Here is a 27,982-nt window from a genome sequence, read left to right as displayed (position 1 = left end):
CCTTATTGGTTGTAACTGAGGCATATAAAATTTAAAAATATAAATTTATCAGTTACAAGACAATAGGCTCTGTATTCATAGATACAACACTCTTCGAGGATCGGCGGTGGAAACTCTTCTTCTTTGCAAACTTGGGTTTAGCGTACCAAGATGGTGGGCTTACGACACTGTCTTCGAAACTCTTCATGCTAACACTTCTCTGGGACCCTTCCCTCTCCGAAACCCTGGAGGAAATCGTCTTTACGGTGCTGGAAGGTGGTTTAGCACTTTCCTCCGTGTCATATGGAATATCCTTCATCTGGATCACTTCCACATCCGTGTCGCTAAAATCTTTACTCGTCCGTTTCATTTTCGTAGTCTCTGCCTCTGTATACCCGATCGTTTTAGTATAAGTACTCATGCGCCTGGATTTATCTCTGAATAGTAACTTCCTAAATTCCTTCCGGAACTTTGGATGGGTGATTATGTAAATGAAAGGGTTTATACAAGCGGCGGTCTTGCAGAACAATGCCGGAATCATAGAAGTTATCGGCGTAATTAAATCCTTCTTACCGAAGATGCCCATGAGCGCCACGATCGCGTAGGGGGTCCAAGATACGAAGAACAATGCAATTACAACTATCACTAGAGCCGCTAGTTTGATTTCGGCTTTACGTTTGACTTGTTCCTTGACGTGCCTGGAAGAGAGCCGTTGTTCTTGATTTTTGGTTTGAACATTTCTATTGCAGACGACAACGCAGAGTATTTTGAGATAGCAGAATGTGATGGTGAAGAAGGGTGCGACCCAGGCGGCGCAGAAGAATGTGAAGATGAAGTAGCGGGGTGGGATTTCGTCAGTCAGATAGTCAAAGCTGCAGCTGGTGAGGTAGCCTTCAGGGACGTAGCGGCCGTAGCCGATGTCCAGGGCGGGGATGGAGGCGAAGACGGCGGCGTAGAGCCAGGCGCCGACGGCGAGCAGGCGCGCGCGCACGGCGGTGAGCGCGCGCAGCGGCTCCAGCGGGCGCACCACGGCCCAGTAGCGGTCCAGCGCGATGGCGGCCAGCGTCGCGATCGACGTGGTGCCCGTCAGCCCGCCGACGAACCCGTAGATCACACATCCTGGGAACAATACCTCCAATAAAATATTTGTTTAAAATTTCAGTAGGTTGTGCGAGTTGCTGTCATTGGTTAACAGACTTTACTTATCTGATTATTGACAAAATCTTAACTTGACTTGTCTTATATGCACTTATTTACACTGGGTAATATTAAATCAAGTCAGGTTATAAAAGTTCTACTAGTCGTTCCTGACAAAATATTGACTCGAGTTGTATGACATACCGGACATAAAGTAAAACAAGCTTGTTTAACGCTTTTCGTACATGTTCATGAATATATTACACAAAGCCAACATGAAATGTTAACCTCATATATTTAATTCATTTTGAAATATATAATATGTCATTCGCGTAAAACAAACACTCGACTCCTTTTAGTATCGCACCAACCGTAAGAAGTACGCTTTCAACATTACTCTTTTCATTACTCTTTTTACTTGCGTGTAGGGTAATGACAGGAATTTTCCTGACATGTCAGGAATTTTGGCCTTTTGTCAGGAATGGGGACGGAACACGAAAATGTCAGGAATATTTTGAATTGTTAGACTTCTTTATAAAGTACCCTTTTATTTGTAAAACATTAATAAAACGCGGCGGCTATCGGCTCAATCGGGTGCCCATCGCTAACGGCATATCATCATATGTGAACTTACCGGTTTTCCCCAAAGCCGGTCCAAGATTGAACGAGTTGAATATGAAGACCGGCGTCTTAGCCAGCATGAAAAAGTCGCTATGCGGCAGATTTTCCATCAGGATGTTGCCTAAGCATATATGCATCCCTTTTATTCACACCGTACTTACATCTACACGTACGTTTCTTTCGTCAGAAAATGTCTATCGCTACTCCCTGCTTGCTTTAAATATCATATGTGAACTTACCGGTTTTCCCCAAAGCCGGTCCCAGGTTAAACGAGTTGAATATGAAGACCTGCGTCTTAGCCAGCGTGAAGAAGTCGCTAAGCGGCAGATTTTCCATCAGGATGTTGCCTAAGTATATGCATCCCTTTTATTCACACCGTACTTACATCTACACGTATGTTTCTTTCGTCAGAAAATGTCTATCGCTACTCCCTGCTTGCTTTAAATATCATATGTGAACTTACCGGTTTTCCCCAAAGCCGGTCCCAGGTTGAACGAGTTGAATATGAAGACCGGCGTCTTAGCCAGCATGAAGAAGTCGCTCAGCGCCAGGTTGGCCACCAGGATGTTGCCTGGAGTGCGCAGCGTGCGGCATCTGAAATGGGCTTGTTAATGTTACTTAAGACAGAAAATATTATGTTAATATTTTTTATTTGAAGCAGTCAAGTTTTTTTGATATGTTCTGCTGTGTGAGCTAGGGAATATCAATAACACAGACAGATTCTGTAAACACACTCGGAAGGCCGATTTTAATTCAACAATTCGTTTTGATCATGTTTTGATACGCTCCAAATGAAATCAGAGTCGTGTCATTAGGCATCTCACGCTCAGCGAGTGCGAGTGATCGTCAAGGTCGTATCAAAACGAGATCAAACCCATAACAAATGGTTAAATCAGAACCGGCATCCGTGTAACATTGGTTCGTAGATAGTCAATATCAAAATATGGTTTAATATCTAAAAATGCCGGCTTGATGTGATACAATTTTACATAATTATAGATTCAATGTACCTGTCTATAGAATCCAAAATACGTAATCAGGCCTCCTGGTGCACAAAAATAATTTCATTCGCCAATATATTATAAATATATCAATATTTACATAGTATTTTCTGCGATTTAAGAATGACTCACGTTAGACCGGGCCGTGTCCGGGCCGGAGCTTCGTTTTTTATGGAAAGCATCACGTAATCACCTGTCATCTGTCATAGAAAAGTAAGCGCGGGAAGCTCCGGCCTGGACACGGCCCGGTCTAACGTGAGTCATCCTTTATTACGTACCTATTTGACCTTTCGTAAGTACTTATCGTATAATTAAATACATTCGTTTCTCATGATAATTAAATGCTAATAACATCAGCATAAATCAATAATATTGAAATATTAGCCACTGCGATAATCTATATATATAAATGCAAGTGTCCTGACTGACTGACTGACTGACTGACTGACTGACTGACTGATTCATCAACGCAGAGCCGAAACTACAAAAGCTAGAAAGTTGAAATTTGCACACTAGGTTGAATTTATAAAGTGTACAAGAGATAAGAAGCGATTTTGAAAAATTCAAACCCTAAGGGGGTTAAAAAGGGGATGAAAGGTTGTATGGGGTGCAAGTTTTATTTTAAGCTAGGAATTTAAAACTTTGTAAAAATGTACTATATTAAAAAACAAGAAAACTAATTTCTACGTTTTCGAAAATTCATCCCCCAAGGTGGTGAAAAAGGGGTTGAAAGTTTGTATGGATATCAAATATTTTTGGGAGTGTTGGACTTGAAACTTTGTATATGGAGATATTATTATAAGACGGGAAAAGTAATTTCAGCGTTTTTGAAAATTCATCCCCTAACAGGGTTAAAAAGGGGTTGAAAGTTTGAACCCATTACAAATGCTTTGAAACTTCTTAGAAAGACATAATAGCCGATGACAAAAAAAAGGAATTGCGACGTTTTAGGTAATTGAACCCCTAAGGGGGTAAAAAAGGGGATGAAACTTTGTCCTGGGGTGCAAATTTTATTTTAAGCTAGGACCTTGAAACTTCGTAAAAAGGTACTAAATTAAAAAACAAGAAAACTAATTTCTGCGTTTTCGAGAATTCATCCCCCAAGGTGGTGAAAAAGGGGTTGAAAGTTTGTATGGAGATCAAATATTTTTGAGAGTGTTGGACTTAAAACTTTGTATATGGGGATATTATTATAAGACGGGAAAAGTAATTTCAGCGTTTTTGAAAATTCATCCCCCAAGGTGGTGAAAAAGGGGTTGAAAGTTTGTATGGAGATCAAATATTTTTGTGAGTGTTGGACTTGAAACTTTGTATATGGGGATATTATTATAAGATGGGAAAAGTAATTTCAGCGTTTTTGAAAATTCATCCCCTAACAGGGTTAAAAAGGGGTTGAAAGTTTGAATCCATTAAAAATGCTTTGAAACTTCTTAGAAAGACATAATAGCCGATGACAAAAAACAGGAATTACGACGTTTTAGGTAATTCAACCCCTAAGGGGGTAAAAAAGGAGATGAAACTTTGTCCTGAGGTGCAAATTTTATTTTAAGCTAGGACCTTAAAACTTCGTATAAAGGTAATTAATTAAAAAAACAAGAAAACTAATTTCAGCGTTTTTAAAACTTCTTCCCCCGAGGTGGTAAAAACGGGGTTGAAAGTTTGTACGGAGATCAAATATTTTTGAGAGTGCGGGACTTGAATCTTTGTATTTGGGGATATTATTAGAAGACAGGAAAAGTTATTTCAGGGTTTTGTAAAATTCATCCCCTAAAAGGGTTAAAAGGGGGATGAAAGTTTGTATGGAGTTCAAATTTTATTTTAAGTTAGGAACTTGAAACTTCGTAAAAATATATGTTATTAAAATACAAGAAAATTCATTTCAGCGTTTTTGAATTATCATCCCCTAAGGTGGTAAAAAGGGGGTTGAAAGTTTGTATGGATATCAAACATTTTTTCGAACGCGGGACTTGAATCTTTGTATTTCGGGATATTATTAAAATACAGGAAAAATAATTTCAGCGTTTTGTAAAATTCATCCCCCAACAGGATTAAAAAGGGGTTGAAAGTTTTAATCCATTACAAATGCTTTGAAACTTCTTAGAAAGCCATAATAGCCGATTACAAGAAAGTAATTGCTATTTTTTGGAAATTCAACCCCTAAGGGGGATAAAAAGAGGATGAAAGTTCGTCTTAGGGTGCAAATTTTATTTTAAGCTAGGAACTTGAAACTTTGCAAAAAGGTATTAAATTAAGATACAAGAAAACTAATTTCAGCGTTTTTGAAAATTCATCCCCTAAGGTGGTGAAAAAGGGGTTGGAAGTTTGTATGGATATCAAACATTTTTTCGAACGCGTGACTTGAATCTTTCTATTTGAGGATATTATTAGAAGACAGGAAAAGTTATTTTAGCGTTTTATAAAATTCATCCTCTAACAGGGTTAAAACAGGGGGTTGAAAGTTTGTATAGGGTTTAAATTTTATTTAAAGCTACAAACTTGAAACTTCGTAAAAATGTATTTTATCAAAAGAGAAGAAAACTAATTTCAGAGATTTTGATAATTCATCCCCCGAGGTGGTGAAAAAGGGGTTGAAAATTTGTTTGGAGGCCAAACATTTTTTTGAGTGCGGGACTTGAATCGTTGTATAAAGGAATATTATTAGAATACAAGAAAAATAATTTCAGCTTTTAAAAAATCATCCCCTAAAATGATTAAAAAGGGGTTGAAAGTTTGTATAGGGTTCAAATTTTATTTAAAGCTAGGAACTTCAAACTTCGTAAATAGGTAGTTAGGTAGTAGGTTTTATTAAATAGAGGACATGAAAATCTTCTAAGGGGGTTTAGAGGGATTATATCGAGGACAATTTTATTCAGTTAGGGGCTTGAAACTTCGTAGGTTGTGAAAGACAAAGTCTCATGCGTTGTATAATATTAATAATTAACAAATGATTAACCGTCCTACCGCAATCACTTGCTGCACAATGTTCTAAGCTAATGTAGAATATATAACCACCAATATACAAATCCACGCGTACGAAGTCGCGGGCAACAGCTAGTTATAAATAATTTTCTCTGCGAGTGCGGCAAACTTACAAAATTTTCCACTGCTTATTTGCTAAATATTTTTATTTTTCTCAAAAACATCTGCTGCATTTTTAATCTAGCTTAAGTAGGTACTTTCTTAACCCTTATACCGCTAAGTATAAGAACATGTTTGAGCCCAAAGATGATTTCGATAAGCGCCTTATGCTCATCCATTCTTATGTTGAAATAACAACCACTTTGCGGTATTACGTTCCATTACTGTACGGTTAAGCTTTGGATTCCTCCGAAAGCGGTGCCGTCATAAAGCGGCCGTCATATAGCGGCCGCAAAAAGACGGCCATCTTTACGGTGACGACATGTGGAAAGTACCACGGCGTCATAACACACCGTCAGCCACCAAGGTCAAACGAAACATATCCAGGAGAGAAAATGGACGACCTAAATCAAGGTCATCCATTTTCTCTCCTGGGTACGTTTCGTTTGACCAAAGCTTTAGGTATTTTTTGGGGCGATAAATTCATATAACTGTCTGTCGCTTTTCGGTGAAGGAAAACATCGTGAGGAAACCGGACTAATCCCAATACGGGCCTAGATTACCCTCTGGGTTGGAAGGTCAGATGGCAGTCGCTTTCGTAAAACTAGTGCCCACGCCAATTACTGGGATTAGTTGCCAAGCGGACCCCAGGCTCCCATGAGCCGTGGCAAAATGCCGGGACAACGCGAGGAAGATGAGATGATGAAATTCATATAACTGTGAGCTATATTTCTGGAAAGTGTTAACAGCTAAGTATTTTACTGTTTCGTTTGAAAAGCGAAGTATTTGATGTCGAAATGTATTGTTACTTAAGTACACAAAAAAGTAGGACGTGATCCGCCAAAACCCGAAATAAAAACTGTTAAAAACCTTAAGGTAAAATAACATCTGAATGCAAAATTTCTATTTTGTGCAACGTAGCTACTTCGTGACTTTATTTATCGCACACGGTGTGCTAATAATGTCAATCAATACATATGAATATCAATATAATCAATACATATTGTAAAACAAAGTGCTCTGCTGCGTCTGTCTGTCTGTATGTTCGAACTCAAAAACTACTGAACGATTTTCATTCGATTTTCACCTGTCAATAGAGTGATTCTTGAAAAAGTTAAGATGTATAATTTGTAAAGGTTTTGTGTATATTGGTTGAACTACCCGTACGAAGCCGGGGAGTCGCTAGTTAAGATATTCATGGAAATTTTACGATTAATACAAGCTTTTCGTCAATTAAATCTTTAAAGTCATACAGTTTTAGGAAAGTTTTAAGACGCAAGTCTTTCATTTGAAACCGAAAATAACTTCACGTGACGTAACTATTGATTACAACAAGTTAATTTAACACAATAAAACGTTTACTGCCAAGAGAGTAATTTATCGTTGTAACAGACTAACAGACGAAGTGTTATTACATCGTTTACTAAGTAAATACCTATGATGAAAAAAATGTCCCTTTACCAAATATTTTCTTGCGAATTGTAGTCAAGTAAATACGCGAATGAACGATACTCGTATTGGGTGAGATGACAATGTCAACGGCTTTCCAAGAACACGTAGGTAACTGTGATTCGTTTAGATACGAGTAACTATATTACCTAAACAGAATGCCTATGCTCCTATATAAGTAAATAAATGCTTTATTATTATAGGTACGGGCAAGGAGTACCTATATGCCATAAGTATATAGTTGTAACAGAGTTACTGCTCACCTGATGAAAGGAAACAACAAAGGACAGGACACAAATTACAGATGTAAAATGTCATTCAATAGAACTTGCAAACTATGTAAACAAAAGTTACTAGTAAATTGACATTCAGTGTCAATTTTAGTATGGCGGTTTGTTTACATAGTTAGCAAGTTCTATTGAATGACACTTTAAGAGTACATACTTACCATAAAATGTGCCTACTTTGCTCCAAAATTCGAAATTTATTTTAAATTTTAATATTAATAAAATGTTGATATATATCAGGGATGTTGCGAACATCCGCATCCGCATCTGCAACCGCGGAACTTCCGCATTATTTTCAATATCCGCATCCGCATCCGCATCCGCATAAAATCGATGCGGAGCTTATGCGGATGCCGATGTCGAACAAGTCGGTACTACAGGAACGTCTTAGCGGCGGCGTAAGTAATTTCGTCATTACCTATAACACAATCGTCTAGATCCAGAAAAGTCGGCGAAGTTACTGTTTATTAAATATAATGCACCTATATTCTTGCTCAAATACTAAACGTTTCGTTTTTTTTAATTAAAAAGTACTAAAAATGTAATATTTGACGTTTTTTAAGTACCTAATCTTGACATCCGCATCCGCATCCGCGGATGTGAGCCTTTAAATATCCGCATCCGCATCCGCATCCGCGGATGTCAAAAAATCTGCATCCGCAACATCCCTGATACATATGGTGATTTAAATTAGACCATACCTACTATCATCATGTTGTAACATAGGTAAATGTGGCTGTGCTGAAGTTTCATAATAGTTCCGATATACGATAACACAAAACCAAATTATTTGTGCAGGTAGGTAGTTATATTAATTAATGCCTAATCAAATACCAACCGAACATGTGATAGGTAGGTATATATAATTGTTATTGAGTAGGTAATTGACTTAAGCATAGCTATTTTATTTATACAGCTGTCTCTAAAAACGTACCTATAACGACTAACTTCCATTCTTCCATTGTTATTAGTCATTTCCATTCGATAAGTGGTCGCGTCTAAAGATGTGGAAGTACAATTTATTCGTAGTTTTAATATATCTGTGCGCAAGGGCTATAAGTTTTGAATTTTTTGACGATACAGATCTTGGGCCAGAAACATGTTGTGAAGAAGAGAATAAATCAGGGGTAGATTCATTGCCGAAAGTATTTGATGCAGTAATTAACGGTACCAAAAATGTTCTAGAAAGTGACCTATTGCCTGATTCAAATAGCAAAGGTAGGATTCATTTTTATTTATTTTTATTACAATACAAAATGAGTCACTTTATTATGGAAATTTCCATATAAAGTGACTGAAAGGCGACACTAAAATTGTCGTTCCTCTTCATTTTGTCTTTTTCTGAAAATGGCAAATAACAACAAACGAATAGTCGTTGATAGCAATGGCTGTTAGATTTGGCAGACATATAGGTATATGAATAGCGTCATTACATTATTTTGAGCACATCGTTCAAGTAGCTTCTTTAGCTTCTGACCGTACTTCAGCATTATAATTATCTTTAATACTTATCAACAAAAGTTTTATCAGACTGCTCATCAAAAAAGTACGCCGATTTTAACAAAAGCAATCCCAATTTCAGTTGTAAGTACCTAATTCACTATATTCTCTATCGGTGCTCTTAAAGATAAGAACGGAGCACATTTTAGGTAACCAGCCGTATACTTGAAGGCTATTTAAAATGCTCTCAGACTGCCAAATAGATTGTCAGAGAACAACATCTCTTATCTTTGTACTGTTAAGGAATTTGTATTTAACACCACAACATTTATGTTATTTTCGTACCTTGTCACAGTGTCAATAGTATGAGGTCCCTAATAGGGACTTTCATATTGATTGTCACTGTAACAAGGTATAAAATCGTACTGAAATTAAATTCCTTGACTGTAACAAGATGAGTATAATAACAGTTTTTTTATAGCGATAAATGGGCCATTTTATTTAAAGTTGTCCCCTCCACTTTTTTTTAATTTGTGAATTTCTATGTTATTTCTACTCAGAATCACGAGCTCTTTCTATCCTAATAGGAGAAAAAAAGTGTCCTAAGGTTTTTTCCCATTCCGTTACCATTTTTCATAGACTTTGTATGGCGGTCATGGAATGGGAAGATCGAAAAATGTATGGAAATTTTGGGACACCTTTTTTCTCCTATTAGGATCAAAAAAGCTCATTATTCTGAGTAGAAATAACATAAAAAATCTCAATTTTGAAAAAAAGTGTAGGGGACAACTTTAAATAAAATGGCCCAAATGTGGAAATCTATAATACCTATATTGGAAACGGATTTCTGGTCGATTAATCGTTTGCTGAAGCATGCGCTTAAATGCATTGATTACCGAAACCATCATATTTCCTAATTTTTTAAATAAGCATCGTAATCAAGATTTGTGATCCTATTTGAAAATTTGTCAATCTGTAAACAAAACAGACTTTCGGAAAGATAAGATAAGATAAGATAAGATAACGTTTATTTGCGTGAATTATGGTAATTAACAGATGTTAAATAGTTTATAGTCACGACATAATTCAGCCGAATAACGGCATGCAAATATTACAGCCTTAAACACTAATTATCAAGCTTATAAATCATACCATCAAACTATTCATCAAGAATTATCATTAGCATTTGGAAAGTTCACATAAAATAACAACAATGACAAATAATATTAAATGAAGCTATGTCAAGGTTAAAAAAAATAAAATTAATAAAATACATTCGTTCAATTGTCAGCATGCACAAAACAAAATGGAGATACATTAACTCAACATGCATTTAGGTAACTTATTTACATCTATATACAACCCATATTTTTTGTGTAATATTTGTTAAATCTGAAAAAAGTATGATAGCAAATATCTTTCTTATATTTATTTAAAAAGTAAATAATCATATAGAAATGACTGTACTCAGGACCGTTCCTTCAGGGACATATATAGACATATATATAGATATAGACTCTATAGTATAGAGGTATTAAAGTAGGTAACTGCGAAACAGAGTACCTAATATCAGGGATCGGATACCGGTATTTTTTGTATGGGAACGGAAACGGTATTTTTTCGTTCTTTGCTAATTACTTTATTTCTAATTGGGCAATCTAATAATACGAAGTCGTAACCTAAAAACACAACTGAGTCCTACATTTCGAGTATAAAATAATTCGAAAAATATGGTTATTTCTAAGTTTTTGCAAAAAACCGGTTCCGATCCCTGCCTAATATAATTTGTATAAAAAATCTTATTTTAAATGATAATGTAACTAATTATAATATTTACAATGCAGTAAAATGCCATCTAAATGAGGTGTGAAATAGGAACGTGAATTTAATGAAGCCATCAAAAGATTAGTTCAAAACTTTGTCAACTAAATAATAATCTTTCAAAGTTGTCGCAACAATTCCGTGGTTAAAGTTCGTGGTTAACAAGGTACGATAACGGTAGGACCCTCGTTAAGAACTCATTTCATCTGTTAAAACTTAAAACAGAGGGGCTACCGCGAAAAGCGAATATCGCAAATTGCGGGGATCTTTCTCTTTTACTCCAATGAAGGCGTAATTAGAGTGACAGAGAGAAATTCCCGCAGTTTGCGAAACTCGGTTTTCGCGGTAGCCCCTCAGATATTTTACATTCAATTTTACGACAAAATTCATAACCATGAAGCCGATTCTGTTTTAATAATTTGATATGGAGAATTGGGCTTATGGTTTCCATTTCATTTTGATACCTACAGCCTTGAGTCGACGTGCGCCATTGCACAAATTAGCATGAGTTGCTAAACTGAATGGTCTAACGCGAACACCGAAGTTCACAAATTGCGGACATCTCTCTCTGTCTCTCTAATTACGCCTTAATTGGAGTAAACGAGAAAGATGCCTGCAATTTGCAAACCTCGGTGTTCGCGGTAGACCCCCAGGAGTCGACTCGTATCAGGCATCTCGTCCACACTTGTTGGTGCACGTGAGATGCCTGGAAGCGTACACAGTTTGTAATCGTTTCTTTAACCAGAAATGTCTCTTTTGACACTGATCCATTTCAAATTCATAACGTGTTATTACAATCATAATAAGCATTATGATGACACGACTCAAGATAATAACAAAATAAGATCATAACCTTACAAAACTCTTAAGACTGTATTCAGTCTACAACAGAGTCTTCAACAGAGGCCTTCAACAGAGTTGTACACTGGCCCACAAAATTATCTAATGGATACATTTTACGCGCCCAAAGCATTTTACTCGTATTTGTGTCATTAAATTGAATAATCTCTTTATCTTTAGGTAAACATGACGAGTTGAAAAGCACCAAGTGTGTTGGTGACACACTTCTGGACTTCATACAATGCGAGGTGGCATCGAAGATAGAAAGTTTTCGGCATGATCATGGCAAGGTCTCGTTCCCCAAAACACGGCCTGGGGTCTTCAAGCGGCACGATTTAAACTCCAAGATCCAAGGCAGCCTTGAGGAGTGGATTAAGGAGTTTATCGAGAACATGGTTCCAGATACAAATTGTACATGTGATGAATAAACTATTTATGTATACTTATATAAATTGATATTAAATTGAACTTACCCATGTATATTTTATATATATGTAAGTAGTCAAGGTACCTACCTACGTCTGGTTGATTTTATTAAATATTGAAATGAATATACCTATCTACGAAATACACAAACTTTTGCAATATATAAAATTCAAAACACAAATTATCTCGGCTTTGAAAAGGTCTAAATAGAATAGCCCAAATTAAATTAAATTAAATTCCAAATTAAAAGAACACAAGTCGGCATCATTTCATACGACCGGTCTGGCCTTGTGGGTACCTAGTTAGTGTAGTTACCAGCAGATTTCTGCGGTGCCGCGCCGCTCGGCGGCAGCGGCGTCGCACCGCTGACATGTGGCTGGGCCCATAGATAGAGCTAATTGTTAAGGCTCCGTTAACGATTTTAAAGCCAAAATGTAAAATTGATAGATTTAGTCGTTGAAATTGTACTCCTTTTGTTACGTAATATCTAAATAACAAGTATTGGTTTCTGTTAACACGTCTTCTCATCTTGCCTTTTAATAATAAGGTCCCGAGCGTGCGTCACCGGCAATACGTGACGAGAAGGGGCAGTATTTAAAAATTCATCATAAAATTATAGTTATAAATTATAAAAAAATATGTATAAGAACAGTTTCAAGAAATGTTGTAGATTGTTTAAGTATCAATATTACGTTGAAATTAAGTCGATTTTCACGAAAAATGTTCACTTGTTTTGAAGTAATTTCTGGTGAAAATTGATTTCGTATAACTTTCATTTACTCTCGTTCAGTATCATATAACAAAAATGTAGTCTATGCAAGTTGGAGTATAGGATATGTGCAATGATCGGAATAGGTAGTGCCATTTGGGGTGAATGACCTCAAACATTGTACTGAACATGGATAAGACTCGGGATTCCTAGACTCTTGAATATTGCGTTTATGTATATAGTTGCTATACAATATTTTTTGGATAAAATGTAAGAAATTGAATGGTACCCTTACTTTTATCGTTTTTGGAAGTTAAAAAAAACTTAAATTTAAAATTTTCAGGTCCTGTATTTTTGTAACATTTCCGTATTTTATTTTAATATCCACATTATTATGATAAATTGCTCATTTGCTATCTATTTTACTAGATTTTGTTATAAAATTCAACATGTGTCATCATTACTCATCATCCCTATTGAAGTAGGTAATATGAAAACCCGGGGTGAAAAGGTATATCCATAATAAGCTTACGCACCGAAGTCCCGTGAAATGGCACTACCAATTCCGATCACTGGATATGTGTAATACAAAATTACCATTTTTAGCAGTCCAAACTTTACGAAATTTACAAATAAGATCGACTAGATCAGTACTTTACGCGCGTTTACCTAAACGTCCATCAGAAAAAATATCATTACTAATTTAGTGAGTCAGTTTTCAAAAAAATGATCTGTACAAATGCAAGATAAGAAGACGTGCTAATAGATACCAGTACTTGTTATTTCTATTACGTAACAAAAGGTGTACAATTTCATCGACTAAATCTATCAATTTTACATTTTTGCGACTAAAATCGATACCGGCCTCTTAAGATCCAATGTAACTCAGGCATATTATACTCGTAAAGTAACAATGCATTATTAATTTAAATTATCAACATTTTCATTGAAAAGAGTTTGCAATCGAAGTTAATTTCTTGGCAAAGTCACGGCGCTCTATTGTTAACTTATACCTTATTACTTATTCCGAGATTTTTATTCAAAATGTTCTCCAGAAATTTCCTTTCTAATTTCCTTTATCGTAGCTTCATCTCAGTATTGATTTCTGACATATTGTCAGTAACGAGGTCAACTGATAAACAATGCCTGCTAAATGGAAATTAGTTTTCAGCGACAATGGTGGGTATTTAATTATTGTCCTCGGGATCTTGCTTAAGATCGTCGGTCGTCATTTGTATTATCTATTTTACTGTCTCCACATCAACCTTATACATACCTACTCGTTTTCTGCAATTAATAATATTCTGTCAATGCCCCCTTGTTGTAAAATTGTAAAATGGCCCCTTAGTGGTAAGATTGGGTAGTTAAAATGTGACGTCCCACGGGTAAAGGTACCTTATGGCCGTTGGCGCTTACGCTATTATTAACGCCGCTCCGCCGCCGCGCGCTATTATTATTGCGGCGCTATGCGACGTAAGCGCCAAGTGCCATAAGGTACCTTTTGCCGTGGAACGTCACAAATAATGTTAATTAGGTGTCTCAGGGTATATATTAAGCTAAGGTACCTAGTTTATTTTTCCTTTTTTTGCTTCTAAAGAATATAATTTTCATTGTATATGCTTACTAAATAAAGCCAAGAAAAAAATCGTTCATTTATATAGTTTCAGAATAATTCATATCGAGGAAAACTCCGCAAATTAAAAATCTAATGACCGAGTCACACTAAGACGATTATCATTTCGCGCAGCCACCGTACTTATACCCAAAATAGAATTTCAGCACTTTCTAATTATAATCGTAATAAATTATAATGATTTACTGTAAGATATTTTTTTTAGTTTTATCATTCTCTTATTTTAGAAGTTACAGGGGGGGGGACACACATTTTACCACTTTGGAAGTGTCTCTCGCGCAAACTATTCAGTTTAGAAAAAAATGATATTAGAAACCTCAATATCATTTTTGAAGACCTATCCATAGATACCCCACACGTATGGGTTTGATGAAAAAAAAATTTTTGAGTTTCAGTTCGAAGTATGGGGAACCCCAAAAATTTATTGTTTTTTTTCTATTTTTGTGTGAAAATCTTAATGCGGTTCACAGAATACATCTACTTACCAAGTTTCAACAGTATAGTTCTTATAGTTTCGGAGAAAAGTGGCTGTGACATACGGACGGACAGACAGACGGACAGACGGACAGACGGACAGACGGACAGACAGACAGACAGACAGACAGACAGACATGACGAATCTATAAGGGTTCCGTTTTTTGCCATTTGGCTACGGAACCCTAAAAAGCGATTTTTAATAAACTGCAAATTCTGCGAAACGAAGGTATCAAATGAGATTAGCATTATTAACAAGACTGCATTGTGTATCATAATTTGTGTGAAAACAAAAGCCCAAAGGTAGATAGATACTCGTAAACGTTTTTGCTTTATATTTTTTACCAAAACATTCACGCTCTCGTTGACTAAACAAGCTAGCATAAAACTGAAAGGTGCTGGTACAGGCTAGTTAATAAATATATTAAATAAACCTTACTTGAAATCATGACGGTTACTTTAACAGAGTTTACTGACGATGCATCTAAAGATTCTTGGCGTTCAAAGGGTTAAGTTCTAAAATATTTTTGGCAAGATTGTTACTATTACCACATGAAATTAGTGCGCTTGTGTGATCTATTTAAATGTGTCTGTGGAGTGTGGATTGAGTTAGGTACGCTGTTCGATTTTCTGTTTCAATGAGTAGTAGTAGATTTTCTGTTTCAAATAAATGTAGTAGGGCTAAATTTAAAAATGAGTTAAAAAATACGTTATTAAAAAATATACCCTAATATTAAAACTGTACTTATTCATGAACCTTTACCTGAATTTTTTTTTGTTAAAATAATTTCAAATGTTATGACCTACTTGTCTTTTCGCTTTTTGGATAGGTAGTATGTATTTAAGTTTAGTATTTAGTGCATTAGTGCATAGCATAATATGTATATTTAAAACTTAAAAATGAGCGCGATCTCGCCAACAAACTGCAATCGCAGTTTGGCGAGGAATATATATTGTTAAAAATTGTTGTGTACTTTGTGATAAATAAATTAAAAAAAATTAAAAATAAACAAAAATAAAACCAAAATAAAATAACTTAATATTATATCTTTTTAAAAAAAAGGGAACCGCCTTCAAAAAACCAACCCACTGAAAAGTACAAAATAATTGTTATATGGCACCCCTTTACGTGTCCAGTCCCTATCCCACGGCGTAAAGCAATTTTTTGCCAAAAAGTAATTAATACCTAACAATAAGAAAATTAATAATCATCCGGGTAATTACTTAGTTTTTGAAGTCGGTGCCAAACCAAAATTTTTGAGAACCGATATTTTAGACAACGAAGAACGCTGTACTTACTTGCATTATAAAGACATACTTAGTTTACTCATTAATTTAGTTCTTGTAGGTACTACGTACTCGTATTGTTTTTCTGATTGATAGTAAAGACTGTTTTTGTTGGTTTGGCACCGCCTTCAAAAACTAAGTAATTACCCGGATGATTATTAATTTTCTTATTATTAGGTATTAATTACTTTTTGGCAAAAAATTGCTTTACGCCGTGGGATAGGGACTGGACACGTAAAGGGGTGCCATATAACAATTATTTTGTACTTTTCAGTGGGTTGGTTTTTTGAAGGCGGTTCCCTTTTTTTTTAAAAGATATAATATTAAGTTATTTTATTTTGGTTTTATTTTTGTTTATTTTTAATTTTTTAATTATTTTTTGTTTATTTTATTTTATTTTTTACTTTTTAGTGATAGGTAGATATATACTTCATTTATTTTAGGTTTTGGGCTAAAATACTAGTTTGTTAGGCTCTCCATTTAGTCTACTAATGTTGGTGATGGCCTAACTCGATGATAATCGCGACACAACATAATATGACGTTTTGGTGCTAAACGATTTGTATGTATATTCCTCCCACTCCCACTCCCATTCCCAGTCCCAGTCCGAGTCCGACTCCCACTCCCACTATTTTATCTAAATCGGTTTTAGCAACATAAATTTGTTGGTAGGTATACCGATAGCATGGCCACCTACCGGGTCCAATTGGTTTTTCAAACCATCCATGTACTGTACACTAAAACCTTCTCCAGAATGTAACAAACACTTTTCTGAAAACCGCATCAAAATCGGTTCAGCCAAACGCGAGATAATCACGAACAAACATACACACATACATACGTACATACATACGGGTCAAACTGAGAACGTCCTTTTTTTAAAGGCAGTTAGAAAAAAGTTCATCGACCCACCTAGTGGAACTCCGCAACATAGGCACACGACGACAAGTCGGTTAACCAAAACAAAGTGTGCCTATGTTGCACCAAACCTAAGTTCCACTAGGTACAGCAAGGGTTCAGCATCAGCTCTATCTTGGGTACTGCTCTCCCAAGTGCTCATCAAGATGTGACAGATTACGAAAATAGCGTGGGCCTATGTTGCACCAAACCTGAGTTCCACTAGGTACAGCAAGGGTTCAGCATCAGCTCTATCTTGGGTACTGCTCTCCCAAGTGCTCATCAAGATGTGATGGATGACCAAAATAGCGTGGGCCTATGTTGCACCAAACCTGAGTTCCACTAGGTACAGCCAGGGTTCAGCATCAACTCTATCTTGGGTACTGCTCTCCCAAGTGCTCATCAAGATGTGACGGATGGCCAAAATAGCGTTGGCCTATGTTGCACCAAACCTGAGTTCCACTAGGTACAGCCAGGGTTCAGCATCAGTTCAATCTTGGGTACTGCTCTCCCAAGTGCTGATCATGATGTGATGGATGACCAAAATAGCGTGGGCCTATGTTGCACCAAACCTGAGTTCCACTAAGTACAGCCAGGGTTCAGCATCAGCTCTGTCTTGGATACTGCTCTCCCAAGTGCTCATCAAGATGTGACGGATGACCAAAATAGCGTGGGCCTATGTTGCACCAAACTTGAGTTCCACTAGGTACAGCCAGGGTGAACCCTGCCAACCAGGGTGGTTTGGTGCATCAGCTCTATCTTGGGTACTGCTCTCCCAAGTGCTCATCAAGATGTGACGGATGGCCAAAATAGCGTTGGCCTATGTTGCACCAAACCTGAGTTCCACTAGGTACAGCCAGGGTTTAGCATCAGCTCTATCTTGGGTACTGCTCTCCCAAGTGCTCATCAAGATGAGACGGATGACCAAAACAGCGTGGGCCTATGTTGCACCAAACCTGAATTCCACTAGGTATATCCCGAGTTCCACTAGGTACAGCCAGGGTTCAGCATCAGCTCTATCTTGGGTACTGCTCTCCCAAGTGCTCATCAAGGCGTGTCGGATGGCCAAAACAGCGTGGGCCTATGTTGCACCAAACCTGAGTTCCACTAAGTACAGCCAGGGTTCAGCATCAGCTCTGTCTTGGATACTGCTCTCCCAAGTGCTCCTCAAGATGTGACGGATGACCAAAATAGCGTGGGCCTATGTTGCACCAAACTTGAGTTCCACTAGGTACAGCCAGGGTGAACCCTGCCAGCCAGGGTGGTTTGGTGCATCAGCTCTATCTTCGGTACTGCTCTCCCAAGTGCTCATCAAGATGTGACAGATGGCGAAAATAGCGTTGGCCTATGTTGCACCAAACCTGAGTTCCACTAGGTACAGCCAGGGTTCAGCATCAGCTCTATCTTGGGTACTGCTCTCCCAAGTGCTCATCAAGATGAGACGGATGACTAAAGCAGCGTGGGCCTATGTTGCACCAAACCTGAGTTCCACTAGGTACATCCCGAGTTCCACTAGGTACAGCCAGGGTTCAGCATCAGCTCTATCTTGGGTACTTGCTCTCCCAAGTGCTCATCAAGGCGTGTCGGATGACCAAAACAGCGTGAGCCTATGTTGCACCAAACCTGAGTTCCACTAGGTACAGCCAGGGTTCAGCATCAGCTCAGATCTATGTATACTAAAACCTTCTCCAGAATGTAAGAAACACTTTTCTGAAAACCGCATCAAAATCGGTTCAGCCAAACGCGAGATAATCGCGAACAAATATACATACATACATACATACTTTTTTTTTTACTGTGCAAAGTTTAAATAATAAATAAATAAATAAATACATACATACATACATACATACATACGGGTCAAACTGAGAACCTCCTTTTTTTTTTGAAGGCGGTTAAAAAGAGCACTTTGGAATCATAACGGCAAAATACAGTAAAAATCGAAATGCGACGAGTAAGTACAGTTAGATACGAGTACATACAGGATGTTTATCATATTCTTGACTATACTCTGAGGGGTGAATATGTAGATACTGAATAAGTTAATCTATAAGGGCGACCCCGAAATAGCGAAAAAAAAATCTGCTGTTCCATAGAAATCATTGACATATGATTCGCTGAAATTTATGAGTTTCTTTTGCGTTTTACGGGGTTGGCCTCATGGTAAAAATTGATCAGTATGACCTTCATTTAATTTACCCTGAAGAGTATGATCAGACATAATGGATATTTCCACTTTCATAGTTTCATAGTTAATAATGGGAGACCGAGCTTTGCTCGGAAAACATATAAAACTCAAAAATGCGCGTTTTCCCAGAGATAAAATCTAGCTAGATCGATTTTTCACCCCCGAAAACCCCCATATAGCAAATGACATCGAAATCGTTAGAGCCGTTCCCGAGATCCCCGAAATATATATACATGTAAATATATAAATAAATATACAAGAATTGCTCGTTTAAAGGTATTAGAATATGCAACACCATTGAAATTCATTAAAACAAAAACACATAAATCACTTAAGATTTTGCTAAATTAAAAAATACATCGTAGGTAGGTACAATAATAATTCACAAAAATAGCGAAATTTTACTTCTTTCTGTAAATGAAAGTGCATAAAACGAATGAAAAAGTCATAAAAGCTCCCGTTTCCTAAAATACGACTGTTATTTTAATTCGAACACTCAACCCCGGGGGAAATTATTTCTTCTTATCTCGAATAGTGTGGCTTACATAAAAAAAACTGGCAAAGCACGAATTGAAATCAAACAAAAGGCCGATCCATAGCACTGACAGGCCAATTCGAGTTTTAGTTATTCGATCTGTTTCCAATCTGGTACTGATCTGGCAGTGTCAAAAGTGACGTTTTTGGTAGAAGAAATGTCACTTTTTGCGCTCTTTGTTTTTATTGCGGCGACGCCAGGCGAACAGGCGATGGATAAGGCACGAGCGTAAACATGTTACATGCATTTACTAAGGAGAAAAAGTTAAATTTTATTCACATTTTTCTATCTAATGACGGTTGGCAGTTTAAAATTAAGTATCTGGCGATAGCGAAAACTACTTAAAGATAAAAGATAAAAGATAAAAGATAGTTTATTCAAGTAGGCATAATTACAATGCGCTTATGAACGTCAAATAAAGCTAGGTAGACCGGCTCCAACCCTACACCTCTGCCCCGAGAAGATTTAAATCCCCCCTCAATTGGAGGAGGGTATCCCAATATGGGACCGGCAACAAACTCGGCGGGACACATCTTTTCAAAAATAATTACATCTTATAATTAACATGCATTACGAGAAAATAAGGGAAAAAATACAATTTAAATTACTATAGAATTCATGCAATTATACACATAAGGTGTAATAGAAATTTGATTTAGAAAATATACATATGTACATGGAATCATACAAAATCGTAGCTCTTTCAGAAAACATATCAAATTCTTACAAAAGGAAAAGAAAATAAAGTTATTAAAAGAAATGGGAAAACATATTATATAAATCTGATTGATTATTATTAATTACCAACATATAATATTTGATGTGCTTTCCTGCTTACCTGAGCTGTGTCACCTATAACTCTATACATAATACAATGTTTTTAATTGCTACTACTTTTTATTAGTTAGTTTCTGGTTTGGACCATGCATGTTTGTCTGTCAAGTAGTCCTCGACTCTGTAATAAGCTTTTAACATCAATGACTTTTTTAAGTAATTCTTAAGAGCTGGAAAGGGTAATCTTAAAGCATTCTCAGGTAACTTGTTATAAAAATGAATGCATTGCCCAACGAATGACTTTTGTACTTTACGGACACGAAACTTTCTGATAGCAAGCTTATTTCTATTTCTAGTGTTAAAGTTATGGACATCAGAATTCTTAGTGAAGGAGTCTAGATTCTTAATAACATAAATAATACTATCATATATGTATTGGGAAGCTACAGTTAAAATATTAATTTCTTAGAACATTACAGGTCAAATAAAAATTCTTAGCACGAAGAATTTAGTACACTGACCCGTAATTTCTTATCTGTATTGCTGTTCCGTCCATGTTGCTGGCGGGTCGATGCCGTTGTGTGAGCGGGATAGCAATAGGTATAAATACTATAAATATGACGCGCGATAGAGATAGGAAATGGTAAGTTAATGTACGAAATTCTTCTTGTTTAGCGTCCTTACTTTAAGGCTTCGTCACACAGGCGCGTTTTCCGGGCGCAGCGTGAGCGGGGCGCGCCGCTTTTACATACAAAACGCTCACGCCTCGCCCGGAAAACGCGCCTGTATGCTGAACCCTTTAAGTAAATATAACATGACACGGCGACGGCTTGCGATTGATATTTTTAATAAGTTTTGATTCAATCAGAAGTACGCCAGGTTGAATGTATTTTTAAGGAGCCTGCATTTTTAATAAAACTAAGCGTACCTAACATAACGAAAATGACCTATATTTTCTCAGCTGTTGGTCCGGAGGGTCTAATCGACTAGGTAGGTACCTCGTAGGATCGCAGATTAGGTCTCAGGTCGCAGGTGGCTGGTAGTTGGTGGTATAAGCACTGAGGGCTGTTTATGTCTACAATAATTCGAACAAGACTTAACTTATTAAACTAACGGTACTACCACATTACTCATAAGAACAGATGGCTCCGAACTTTAGCAAAATTTAATTAGTTTCATTAACGCGACTGCTCCGCCATTTCGTATTCTGCGAAGTGCGAGGTTCCTGTACAAGATGAAATCTTAGACGTGGTACTCTTAACCTTTTATTTGATTTGCTCAGAAAAAATCTGCGAACGAATAAAGAATATTTACGCACACAATACAAGATGTTGCCTGTAATACGAGCAAATAATAAAAACTCCTCAAACTATTAAACTTTTGTTAAACAACTTTTAAAAATTACGAATCCTTTAGCTTTAGACTATGTCTTTTTCATACAGACTAAATATTGCCTTCAATGTACGCTGACATCAGTTTGTTTGACGTTGCTTGCCACGCCTTAAACATAACAAAATTAGCAGTACATTGCGTCTTAGAATAAACTTTAAAGTGTGATAGAAATCAAAACATAAGTTATTTTTAAAAGTTGATGAACAAATATTGGTCAGATTGAGGAGTATAGCCTACTGTTTAATTTATTGCTCCTCATACAGGAAACGCCCTGTATAAGAATAGATCATCAAAATAAATGCTTTTTGTTTTTTCGGTATTTAGCGTTTATTTTTTATTACGTAATATAAAGAAAAATCATCAAATTTAATGTGTCTACTTGTATTTGTACCTAATGATCTCTATTCGAATATTATTTCATTTCGATATTAAACTTTCGTGAGACATATTTTAACCTGTTTAGACGACAACGACGAAGAAGACGACGACGAAGGGCCCGAAACATGTTATTGGCGACTAAAAATTCAAGCGAGTGAAACCGTTGTCGTCTAAACATTATTTCATTTCTTATAATTTTTATATTATTGATTTTTTTTTCACAAAAAGGTGAGCTGAATTGTGAGAATCCAGATCTTAATAAAAGTTTATTAGCTACCTATATAATAAAGCGGTCGTGGGTGGAGGCCCTAAACGACGGCGTTGCATGAACAAAATATTTCCTTTGGTAGGATTGGTCCTTAGGACCCAAAGATGGATTTAAGAAGTGGAGCCACCGTGATTTTAGATGTAAAATTGTAGGTATTGTGTCTCAAATTTATCTTGTTATCTATATTGTTTAAGCTACTAGCCCAAGTTTATTATCGTTTTCATATAAATCGGGGATGCCGAATTCATTTATGATATCACAATGACACCATTCCGAAGTAAAAACACATAAAATACGAAAAAAAACATTTTTTTTAAATTCCTCTTCACGCTTAAACTGCTGAACCAATTTAGTTGAAATTTCGTATAGAGATAGTTTGAGTCCCAGGAAAGAATAATGGATACTTTTAATCTCAAAAAGAATCCCTTAAAGGTGTGAAAAGGGAGGCGGAAATTTGTATGGGGATTAAATAACCGCTGAACCGATTTAGATAAAATTTGGTATAGAGATAGTTTGAGTCCCGGGGAAGAACATATTTTCGTCGTTGAGTACACTCGACTATAATAAGATCGAAACGAAACTGAAATCAATAATCTTGCTAATTTGACTTGACGCAAGTCCAAACAAAGACAAATGAATTACCTACTTTAAGATTTCGTTTTACTTTGAGAAAAGGTTTGAGTTTTGTTTCTTTTTAAAAATAAAGGAATGATGAGCCAGCTTAAGGATTTAAGGTAGTTTCCCTCCAGGGCCCGACTTATCTTTCCACACTGTATACAAGAGACGACATCTCGAAAAAAAGGTTTCCGCACCTCAGAGAAGTGCATGCATTTCTTTGCTTTTAGTACGTCACCGACCGACCACTGACGAGATGCCACACATGTACAGAAAATTAAAAAAAAAATTAAAAAATGCCTTCGTGCGTGTTAAAAAGTTGCAACAATAACACAAGAAAATATAATAAAAGGGATGGAATAACATTTCACCGGTAAGCAATGGAATAACTGTTGATTTACTATTATTTAGTTTTCAAGGTCGTAGAAAAATTATTGTATGCAACGTTGTTTAACTGAGTTAAAAAACACTCGTGGCGTCTTTATTAACAATTTTCGGCTTCGCATGCATGCATGCACTTCTCTGAGGTGCGGAAACATTTTGTTCGAGATGTCGTCTCTTGTTATATACCTCAATGTTCAGCGTTTAGCTTCGTGACAATTGCCAGCTTAGGCCCGACCCGAGTGACAAACGTCAACGTAAAACAATAAAAAACTCTTCGTCGAATTGTTTGAGTGTCAGCGTTCTGACTAATTGACCCAGGGGTTTCTGTACCTACTAGCATTCGCATGGCAATTAAACATTTTTTATTACTCTTTTTTTAACTGGGTCAGATGAGAAACTGAATACATCAATTTTTGTGTTTCGCGTAGATATTTCCAAATGAATTAAAGCTAATATGATTAGAAAGGGCCGAAAGGGAATGGCGCAGACCAATTGGGTTGCTTTGCATTCTTGTTTCGCGTATATATTTTAAATTCTCCTCCTGCCAAGCGGCATCGCCTTAGACAAAAGTGTATACTCACTGCACTCACTTAACCTACGAATTCAATTTCAAAAAATTAAAAAGTTAAATTAAGCTTCACTTCTATCATTAACTAATTAACGGTTAATTTTGATTCTATAATTAGTTAGCGTTAGTATTTACATCTGCAAAGATTATTACTAAATGAACTATTACTAATGATTTTCTTGGCAACTCCACGCGTGATCCCAGATCTACGAGTAACGACGATGAAGATGCTAATTAGTTTTGAACTAATAATAGTTCTTAGCAAATCTTGGATTAATCTTTATTGCAGAAAAATAAACTTTATTGCACAAACAAAAAAAATGTACAAATGGCGAATCTAATGCAAAAAATGACTTCTTCTTAAGATTCTATTTTTAGATACGTATGGGAATAGTATCTTGAGACTCCTAGCCGAGTCCTGATATTAAGTTAAAATTTTCGAAAATAATCGCTCTAAAAGTTAAAAAGTGTCTCCTCTACTATAAATGAAAATCAGGTTAGTTGAGCCATTTTATTGCCATGCCATGAGCCAAATTAGACAAATGCGGTATTTTATTTGTAAACACAAATGGCAATGATAAATTGAGACGAAATGTTTGGCGGGTTCCTTGTCTGATTAGGTACCTACATGTCTTATGTTGCCCTTAATACGATTTATTTAGTTTTCGTGACTTGTTTTCAAAACATGCCTACGAAAACAAGCACGGCCATCGCTCAAGATATATTCAACCAAAAGTTATCACTTCGGTGAATAAAAGTTAAAAGCTTTTGAGGATATAAACAGGTAACGGTTTTATCACATCAGTTATTAGAAAAGGAGTACCTACCCCTTTATGCGGGTAAGGGTTCAAACAGAAAGTTAGCTTTATGCCCCTTATCCTTGGGTATTTCCGTAGCAGAGACTATAACCTAATTGGTTTATATGATCATATTAATCCTATTATCACTGATAATACTCATTCTAATAAGCAAACAACTGAAACAAGTTTTTAAACGATTTGGTTTCGTATTTTCATTTATCAACATACGTGGCCACGTATGAAGGTACGAGAGGAAATGAAAGCAGCCGGCCTGATGTGATGCCTATCGGACTCAAGCTAAGTTATGTTAAGTACATAACTTATGTACCTATATGTGGCAATACGTACCTAATCATTCTAATTTCATCTTTTTATTTTCTTACAGCACTCGTGGTCTCATGATAAATAACATGAATATTTATGTAAGTATAGAACCAACACAAATTTTTCCTGTTTGTTATGAATTATATACAGGCACCTAACCTTTATAGCCAAATTTATAGGTAATATAATATAATATTATTATATTTACTAGGTATTTTAAAAGTATTTTCTTATTTTATTCGGACGACAGCTTAAGAGGCCGGTATTCACTATCCATTTTAGCCGGAATAATGTAAAATTGATTAACAAAAGGTGTGCAATTTCAACGACTAAATCTACTTAATTTTACATTTTGGCTCTAAAATCGTTAACGGACTCTTAATCGCATATTTAGTTGGGTTTGTATATGGAAAGCCCTCAACACCCAATTTAGATTTATTTCTTGCGTAATTGGACTAAGTGCATAACTAAACATATCCCTTCTCGATGTTTTATTCTGAAAACATCGTGTTTCCTTCGAAATATCGCAATGTTTATGATCGAACACGCGTGGGTTTACTAGTTAATAAGAATCTGATTTTACGAGATAGTTGATGACAATTTCATACCTATGCGAATTTATGCGATGCATAAACAAGAATCATATTCAAATCTAGGTGATTAAGGTTAATGACAACAGTGTGTATGTAACAAGTTTTACGAGTTGCATTAGTAATAACTCGTCACCATAATAAGAGTTGCCAAAACAGTGACTAGCCACAAACAGTTATAAATAGGTACAGCAAAAGAGCGTGTCAATACTGACCTAAAATACATTACGAGCACGAGAGCATTTCCAGTAGTGCCCACCAGCATCATGGCAATGTACAGTGTGCCGAGGATATAGTTCGACAACGGGTCTGGCGGCGCGAAGCGCAACCAGTGGCTGTTGATCAACAGCAAATAGTCATCCGTGAACAAATAGTTTCGCCATAGCTCGACCGGCCATCGCCTTTTAAATTCCTCTATCAGAGAATTCTCATCATTGTCCGAAGACTCCGACAGCCCTGGGGCTGGCCTTCTGACCGGATTTTTCGGTTCCGAACTTCTTTTACTCCGCACAAACAAATCTTTATTCAACTTTAAAATATAACACCATCTTCTACGCCTTTTCCACTGTTTCAAATGATCTAATGAACACAAGAAATAATCACCAAAGTAATTGCACTGTTTGTTTTCGAGTTCGAAAATTACACACGAATATTCACTCTCACTTATAAGAAGTTTTTTTTCTTTGGTTTCGGGAAGAGTGTTTAGATTCACGCACTGTGTGGTTATTAAGATTAAGATAAATTCGATCTTTATTGCTTTTGACATTGTTTGGAGAGTTTGGGAGGCATTGGGAACGCGGGTGCGCGAGTTTTCCGAAGAAAGTGCTCCCTTAAAGCGGGAGATACGTCGATGTCGACGGCGGCTCACCGACTGAGGGCCCCGCCGCGCTGGACTCCCTCACATTAGTGCTTCTCAGTAATAATGCCACCCACATAATTTCTACATTATAATTAATAGACTTTATACCAAAGTTCAACATGCAGCCAATAATGTCATTAACATATTTTGAACTGTCCGTAAACAAGTATATTTTTCAATCACGTTGCAATAATGGGTTTTAAATATTTTGTAATTAGGTCGATAATTCATTACCTAGCTTGCTTTTTTGGTTCATTTGAAAGTCAATCTTGTTCACTTTCTCCTTCTTAACGAGTAAATTTCGGTAATGGTGTTGATATACTATTAGACGACTAATCAAAAGGCCGCCACGGTTCCTACAAGATCCCAGGCTAGGCTACCCCTCGAAAGGATCTAATAAGTAGGTAGGTACGTCAAAAAAGTCACACTGCGTTATAATTACACGTTGAAATGACAGCACTTAGTTTACACGTTTTTTTCATTTCATTCACTTTCAATTTGATCAACTTTAAATTCAAACGAAAAGTGGTACCTACCTAATATCTGTTCAACATCTATCCAACTAAGCTATCAAAGATTGTAAAACAAGAAGTGTATACCTAATAACCTCATGTTGGCAGGCATTTGGCAGGCAAGTTAAATGGTTCGGTTTATTCAACGGCGGATTTTCGTTTTGCCCCTTTCCGGCCTAGGGATTTATTTTTCTATTCACTCGCTACACATAAAGGAATGTAGGTACACAAACCATTGCAACCTAACTCCTGCGGTGACAGCATGGGTCCATTTTTATCGCCTATCACTGTGCCTGTCACATTCGCACTTACATACTTGTTAGAACGTGACAGGTATGGTGACAGGCAGGTGATAAAAATGCGACCGTGCTGAAACAAATCTCGTAGTTATACGAGATACAAAAGTCACACCGAGAATAACCCGAATACTTTGAAGCATGCGGAATAATATAAAATTCATAGGATTCTGCAAATGTCACATTTTTATGATAAAATTCCATGTATGATTTCATGTTGACAACAACATCGAAGGATAACATTGTTATATTAATAAGTAGGTAATTTGTTATGGCGTATTTTAAGATCTATTTTATTTACACAAAAATAAAATAAATTTTAGAACCTTGCAGAAAAATTGTCCTAAGAAATAAAAGTTTAATGGGATTACCAAATTCTCATAAATATTTTCGTATTGTAATGGCTCGTCAACACGATGG

The 27,982-nt window shown here is 36.4% G+C and overlaps 1 protein-coding gene across 1 annotated transcript; it reads right to left on the bottom strand.

The window, feature by feature from the left end:
• Window positions 1-26,769, bottom strand: LOC134649508 (opsin, ultraviolet-sensitive-like). Its single transcript, XM_063504265.1, has 3 exons — window positions 26,111-26,769; window positions 2,201-2,331; window positions 1-1,098 (listed from the first exon to the last, which is right to left on the bottom strand). The coding sequence occupies exons 1-3, from the start codon at window positions 26,659-26,661 to the stop codon at window positions 53-55; spliced, it is 1,728 nt and encodes a 575-aa protein (XP_063360335.1). The 5' UTR covers window positions 26,662-26,769; the 3' UTR covers window positions 1-52.
• Between the last annotated feature and the right edge of the window lie 1,213 nt (window positions 26,770-27,982).

Source organism: Cydia amplana, chromosome 7, assembly GCF_948474715.1.
Source record: "Cydia amplana chromosome 7, ilCydAmpl1.1, whole genome shotgun sequence".
NCBI classification, from domain to species: Eukaryota; Metazoa; Arthropoda; class Insecta; order Lepidoptera; family Tortricidae; genus Cydia; species Cydia amplana.
Note: the sequence above shows the minus strand (reverse complement) of the source record. Positions and strands in the feature narration are given on the sequence as shown.

Coding starts and splice junctions, on each gene's coding strand:
- LOC134649508 (XM_063504265.1), bottom strand. CDS start 26,661: ATGTCAAAAGCAATAAAGATCGAATTTATCTTAATCTTAATAACCACA. Junction 2,332..26,110: donor GTGCTCGTAATGTATTTTAG/GTCAGTATTGAC, acceptor AGCCCATTTCAG/ATGCCGCACGCTGCGCACTC. Junction 1,099..2,200: donor ACCGGCTTTGGGGAAAACCG/GTAAGTTCACAT, acceptor TATTGTTCCCAG/GATGTGTGATCTACGGGTTC.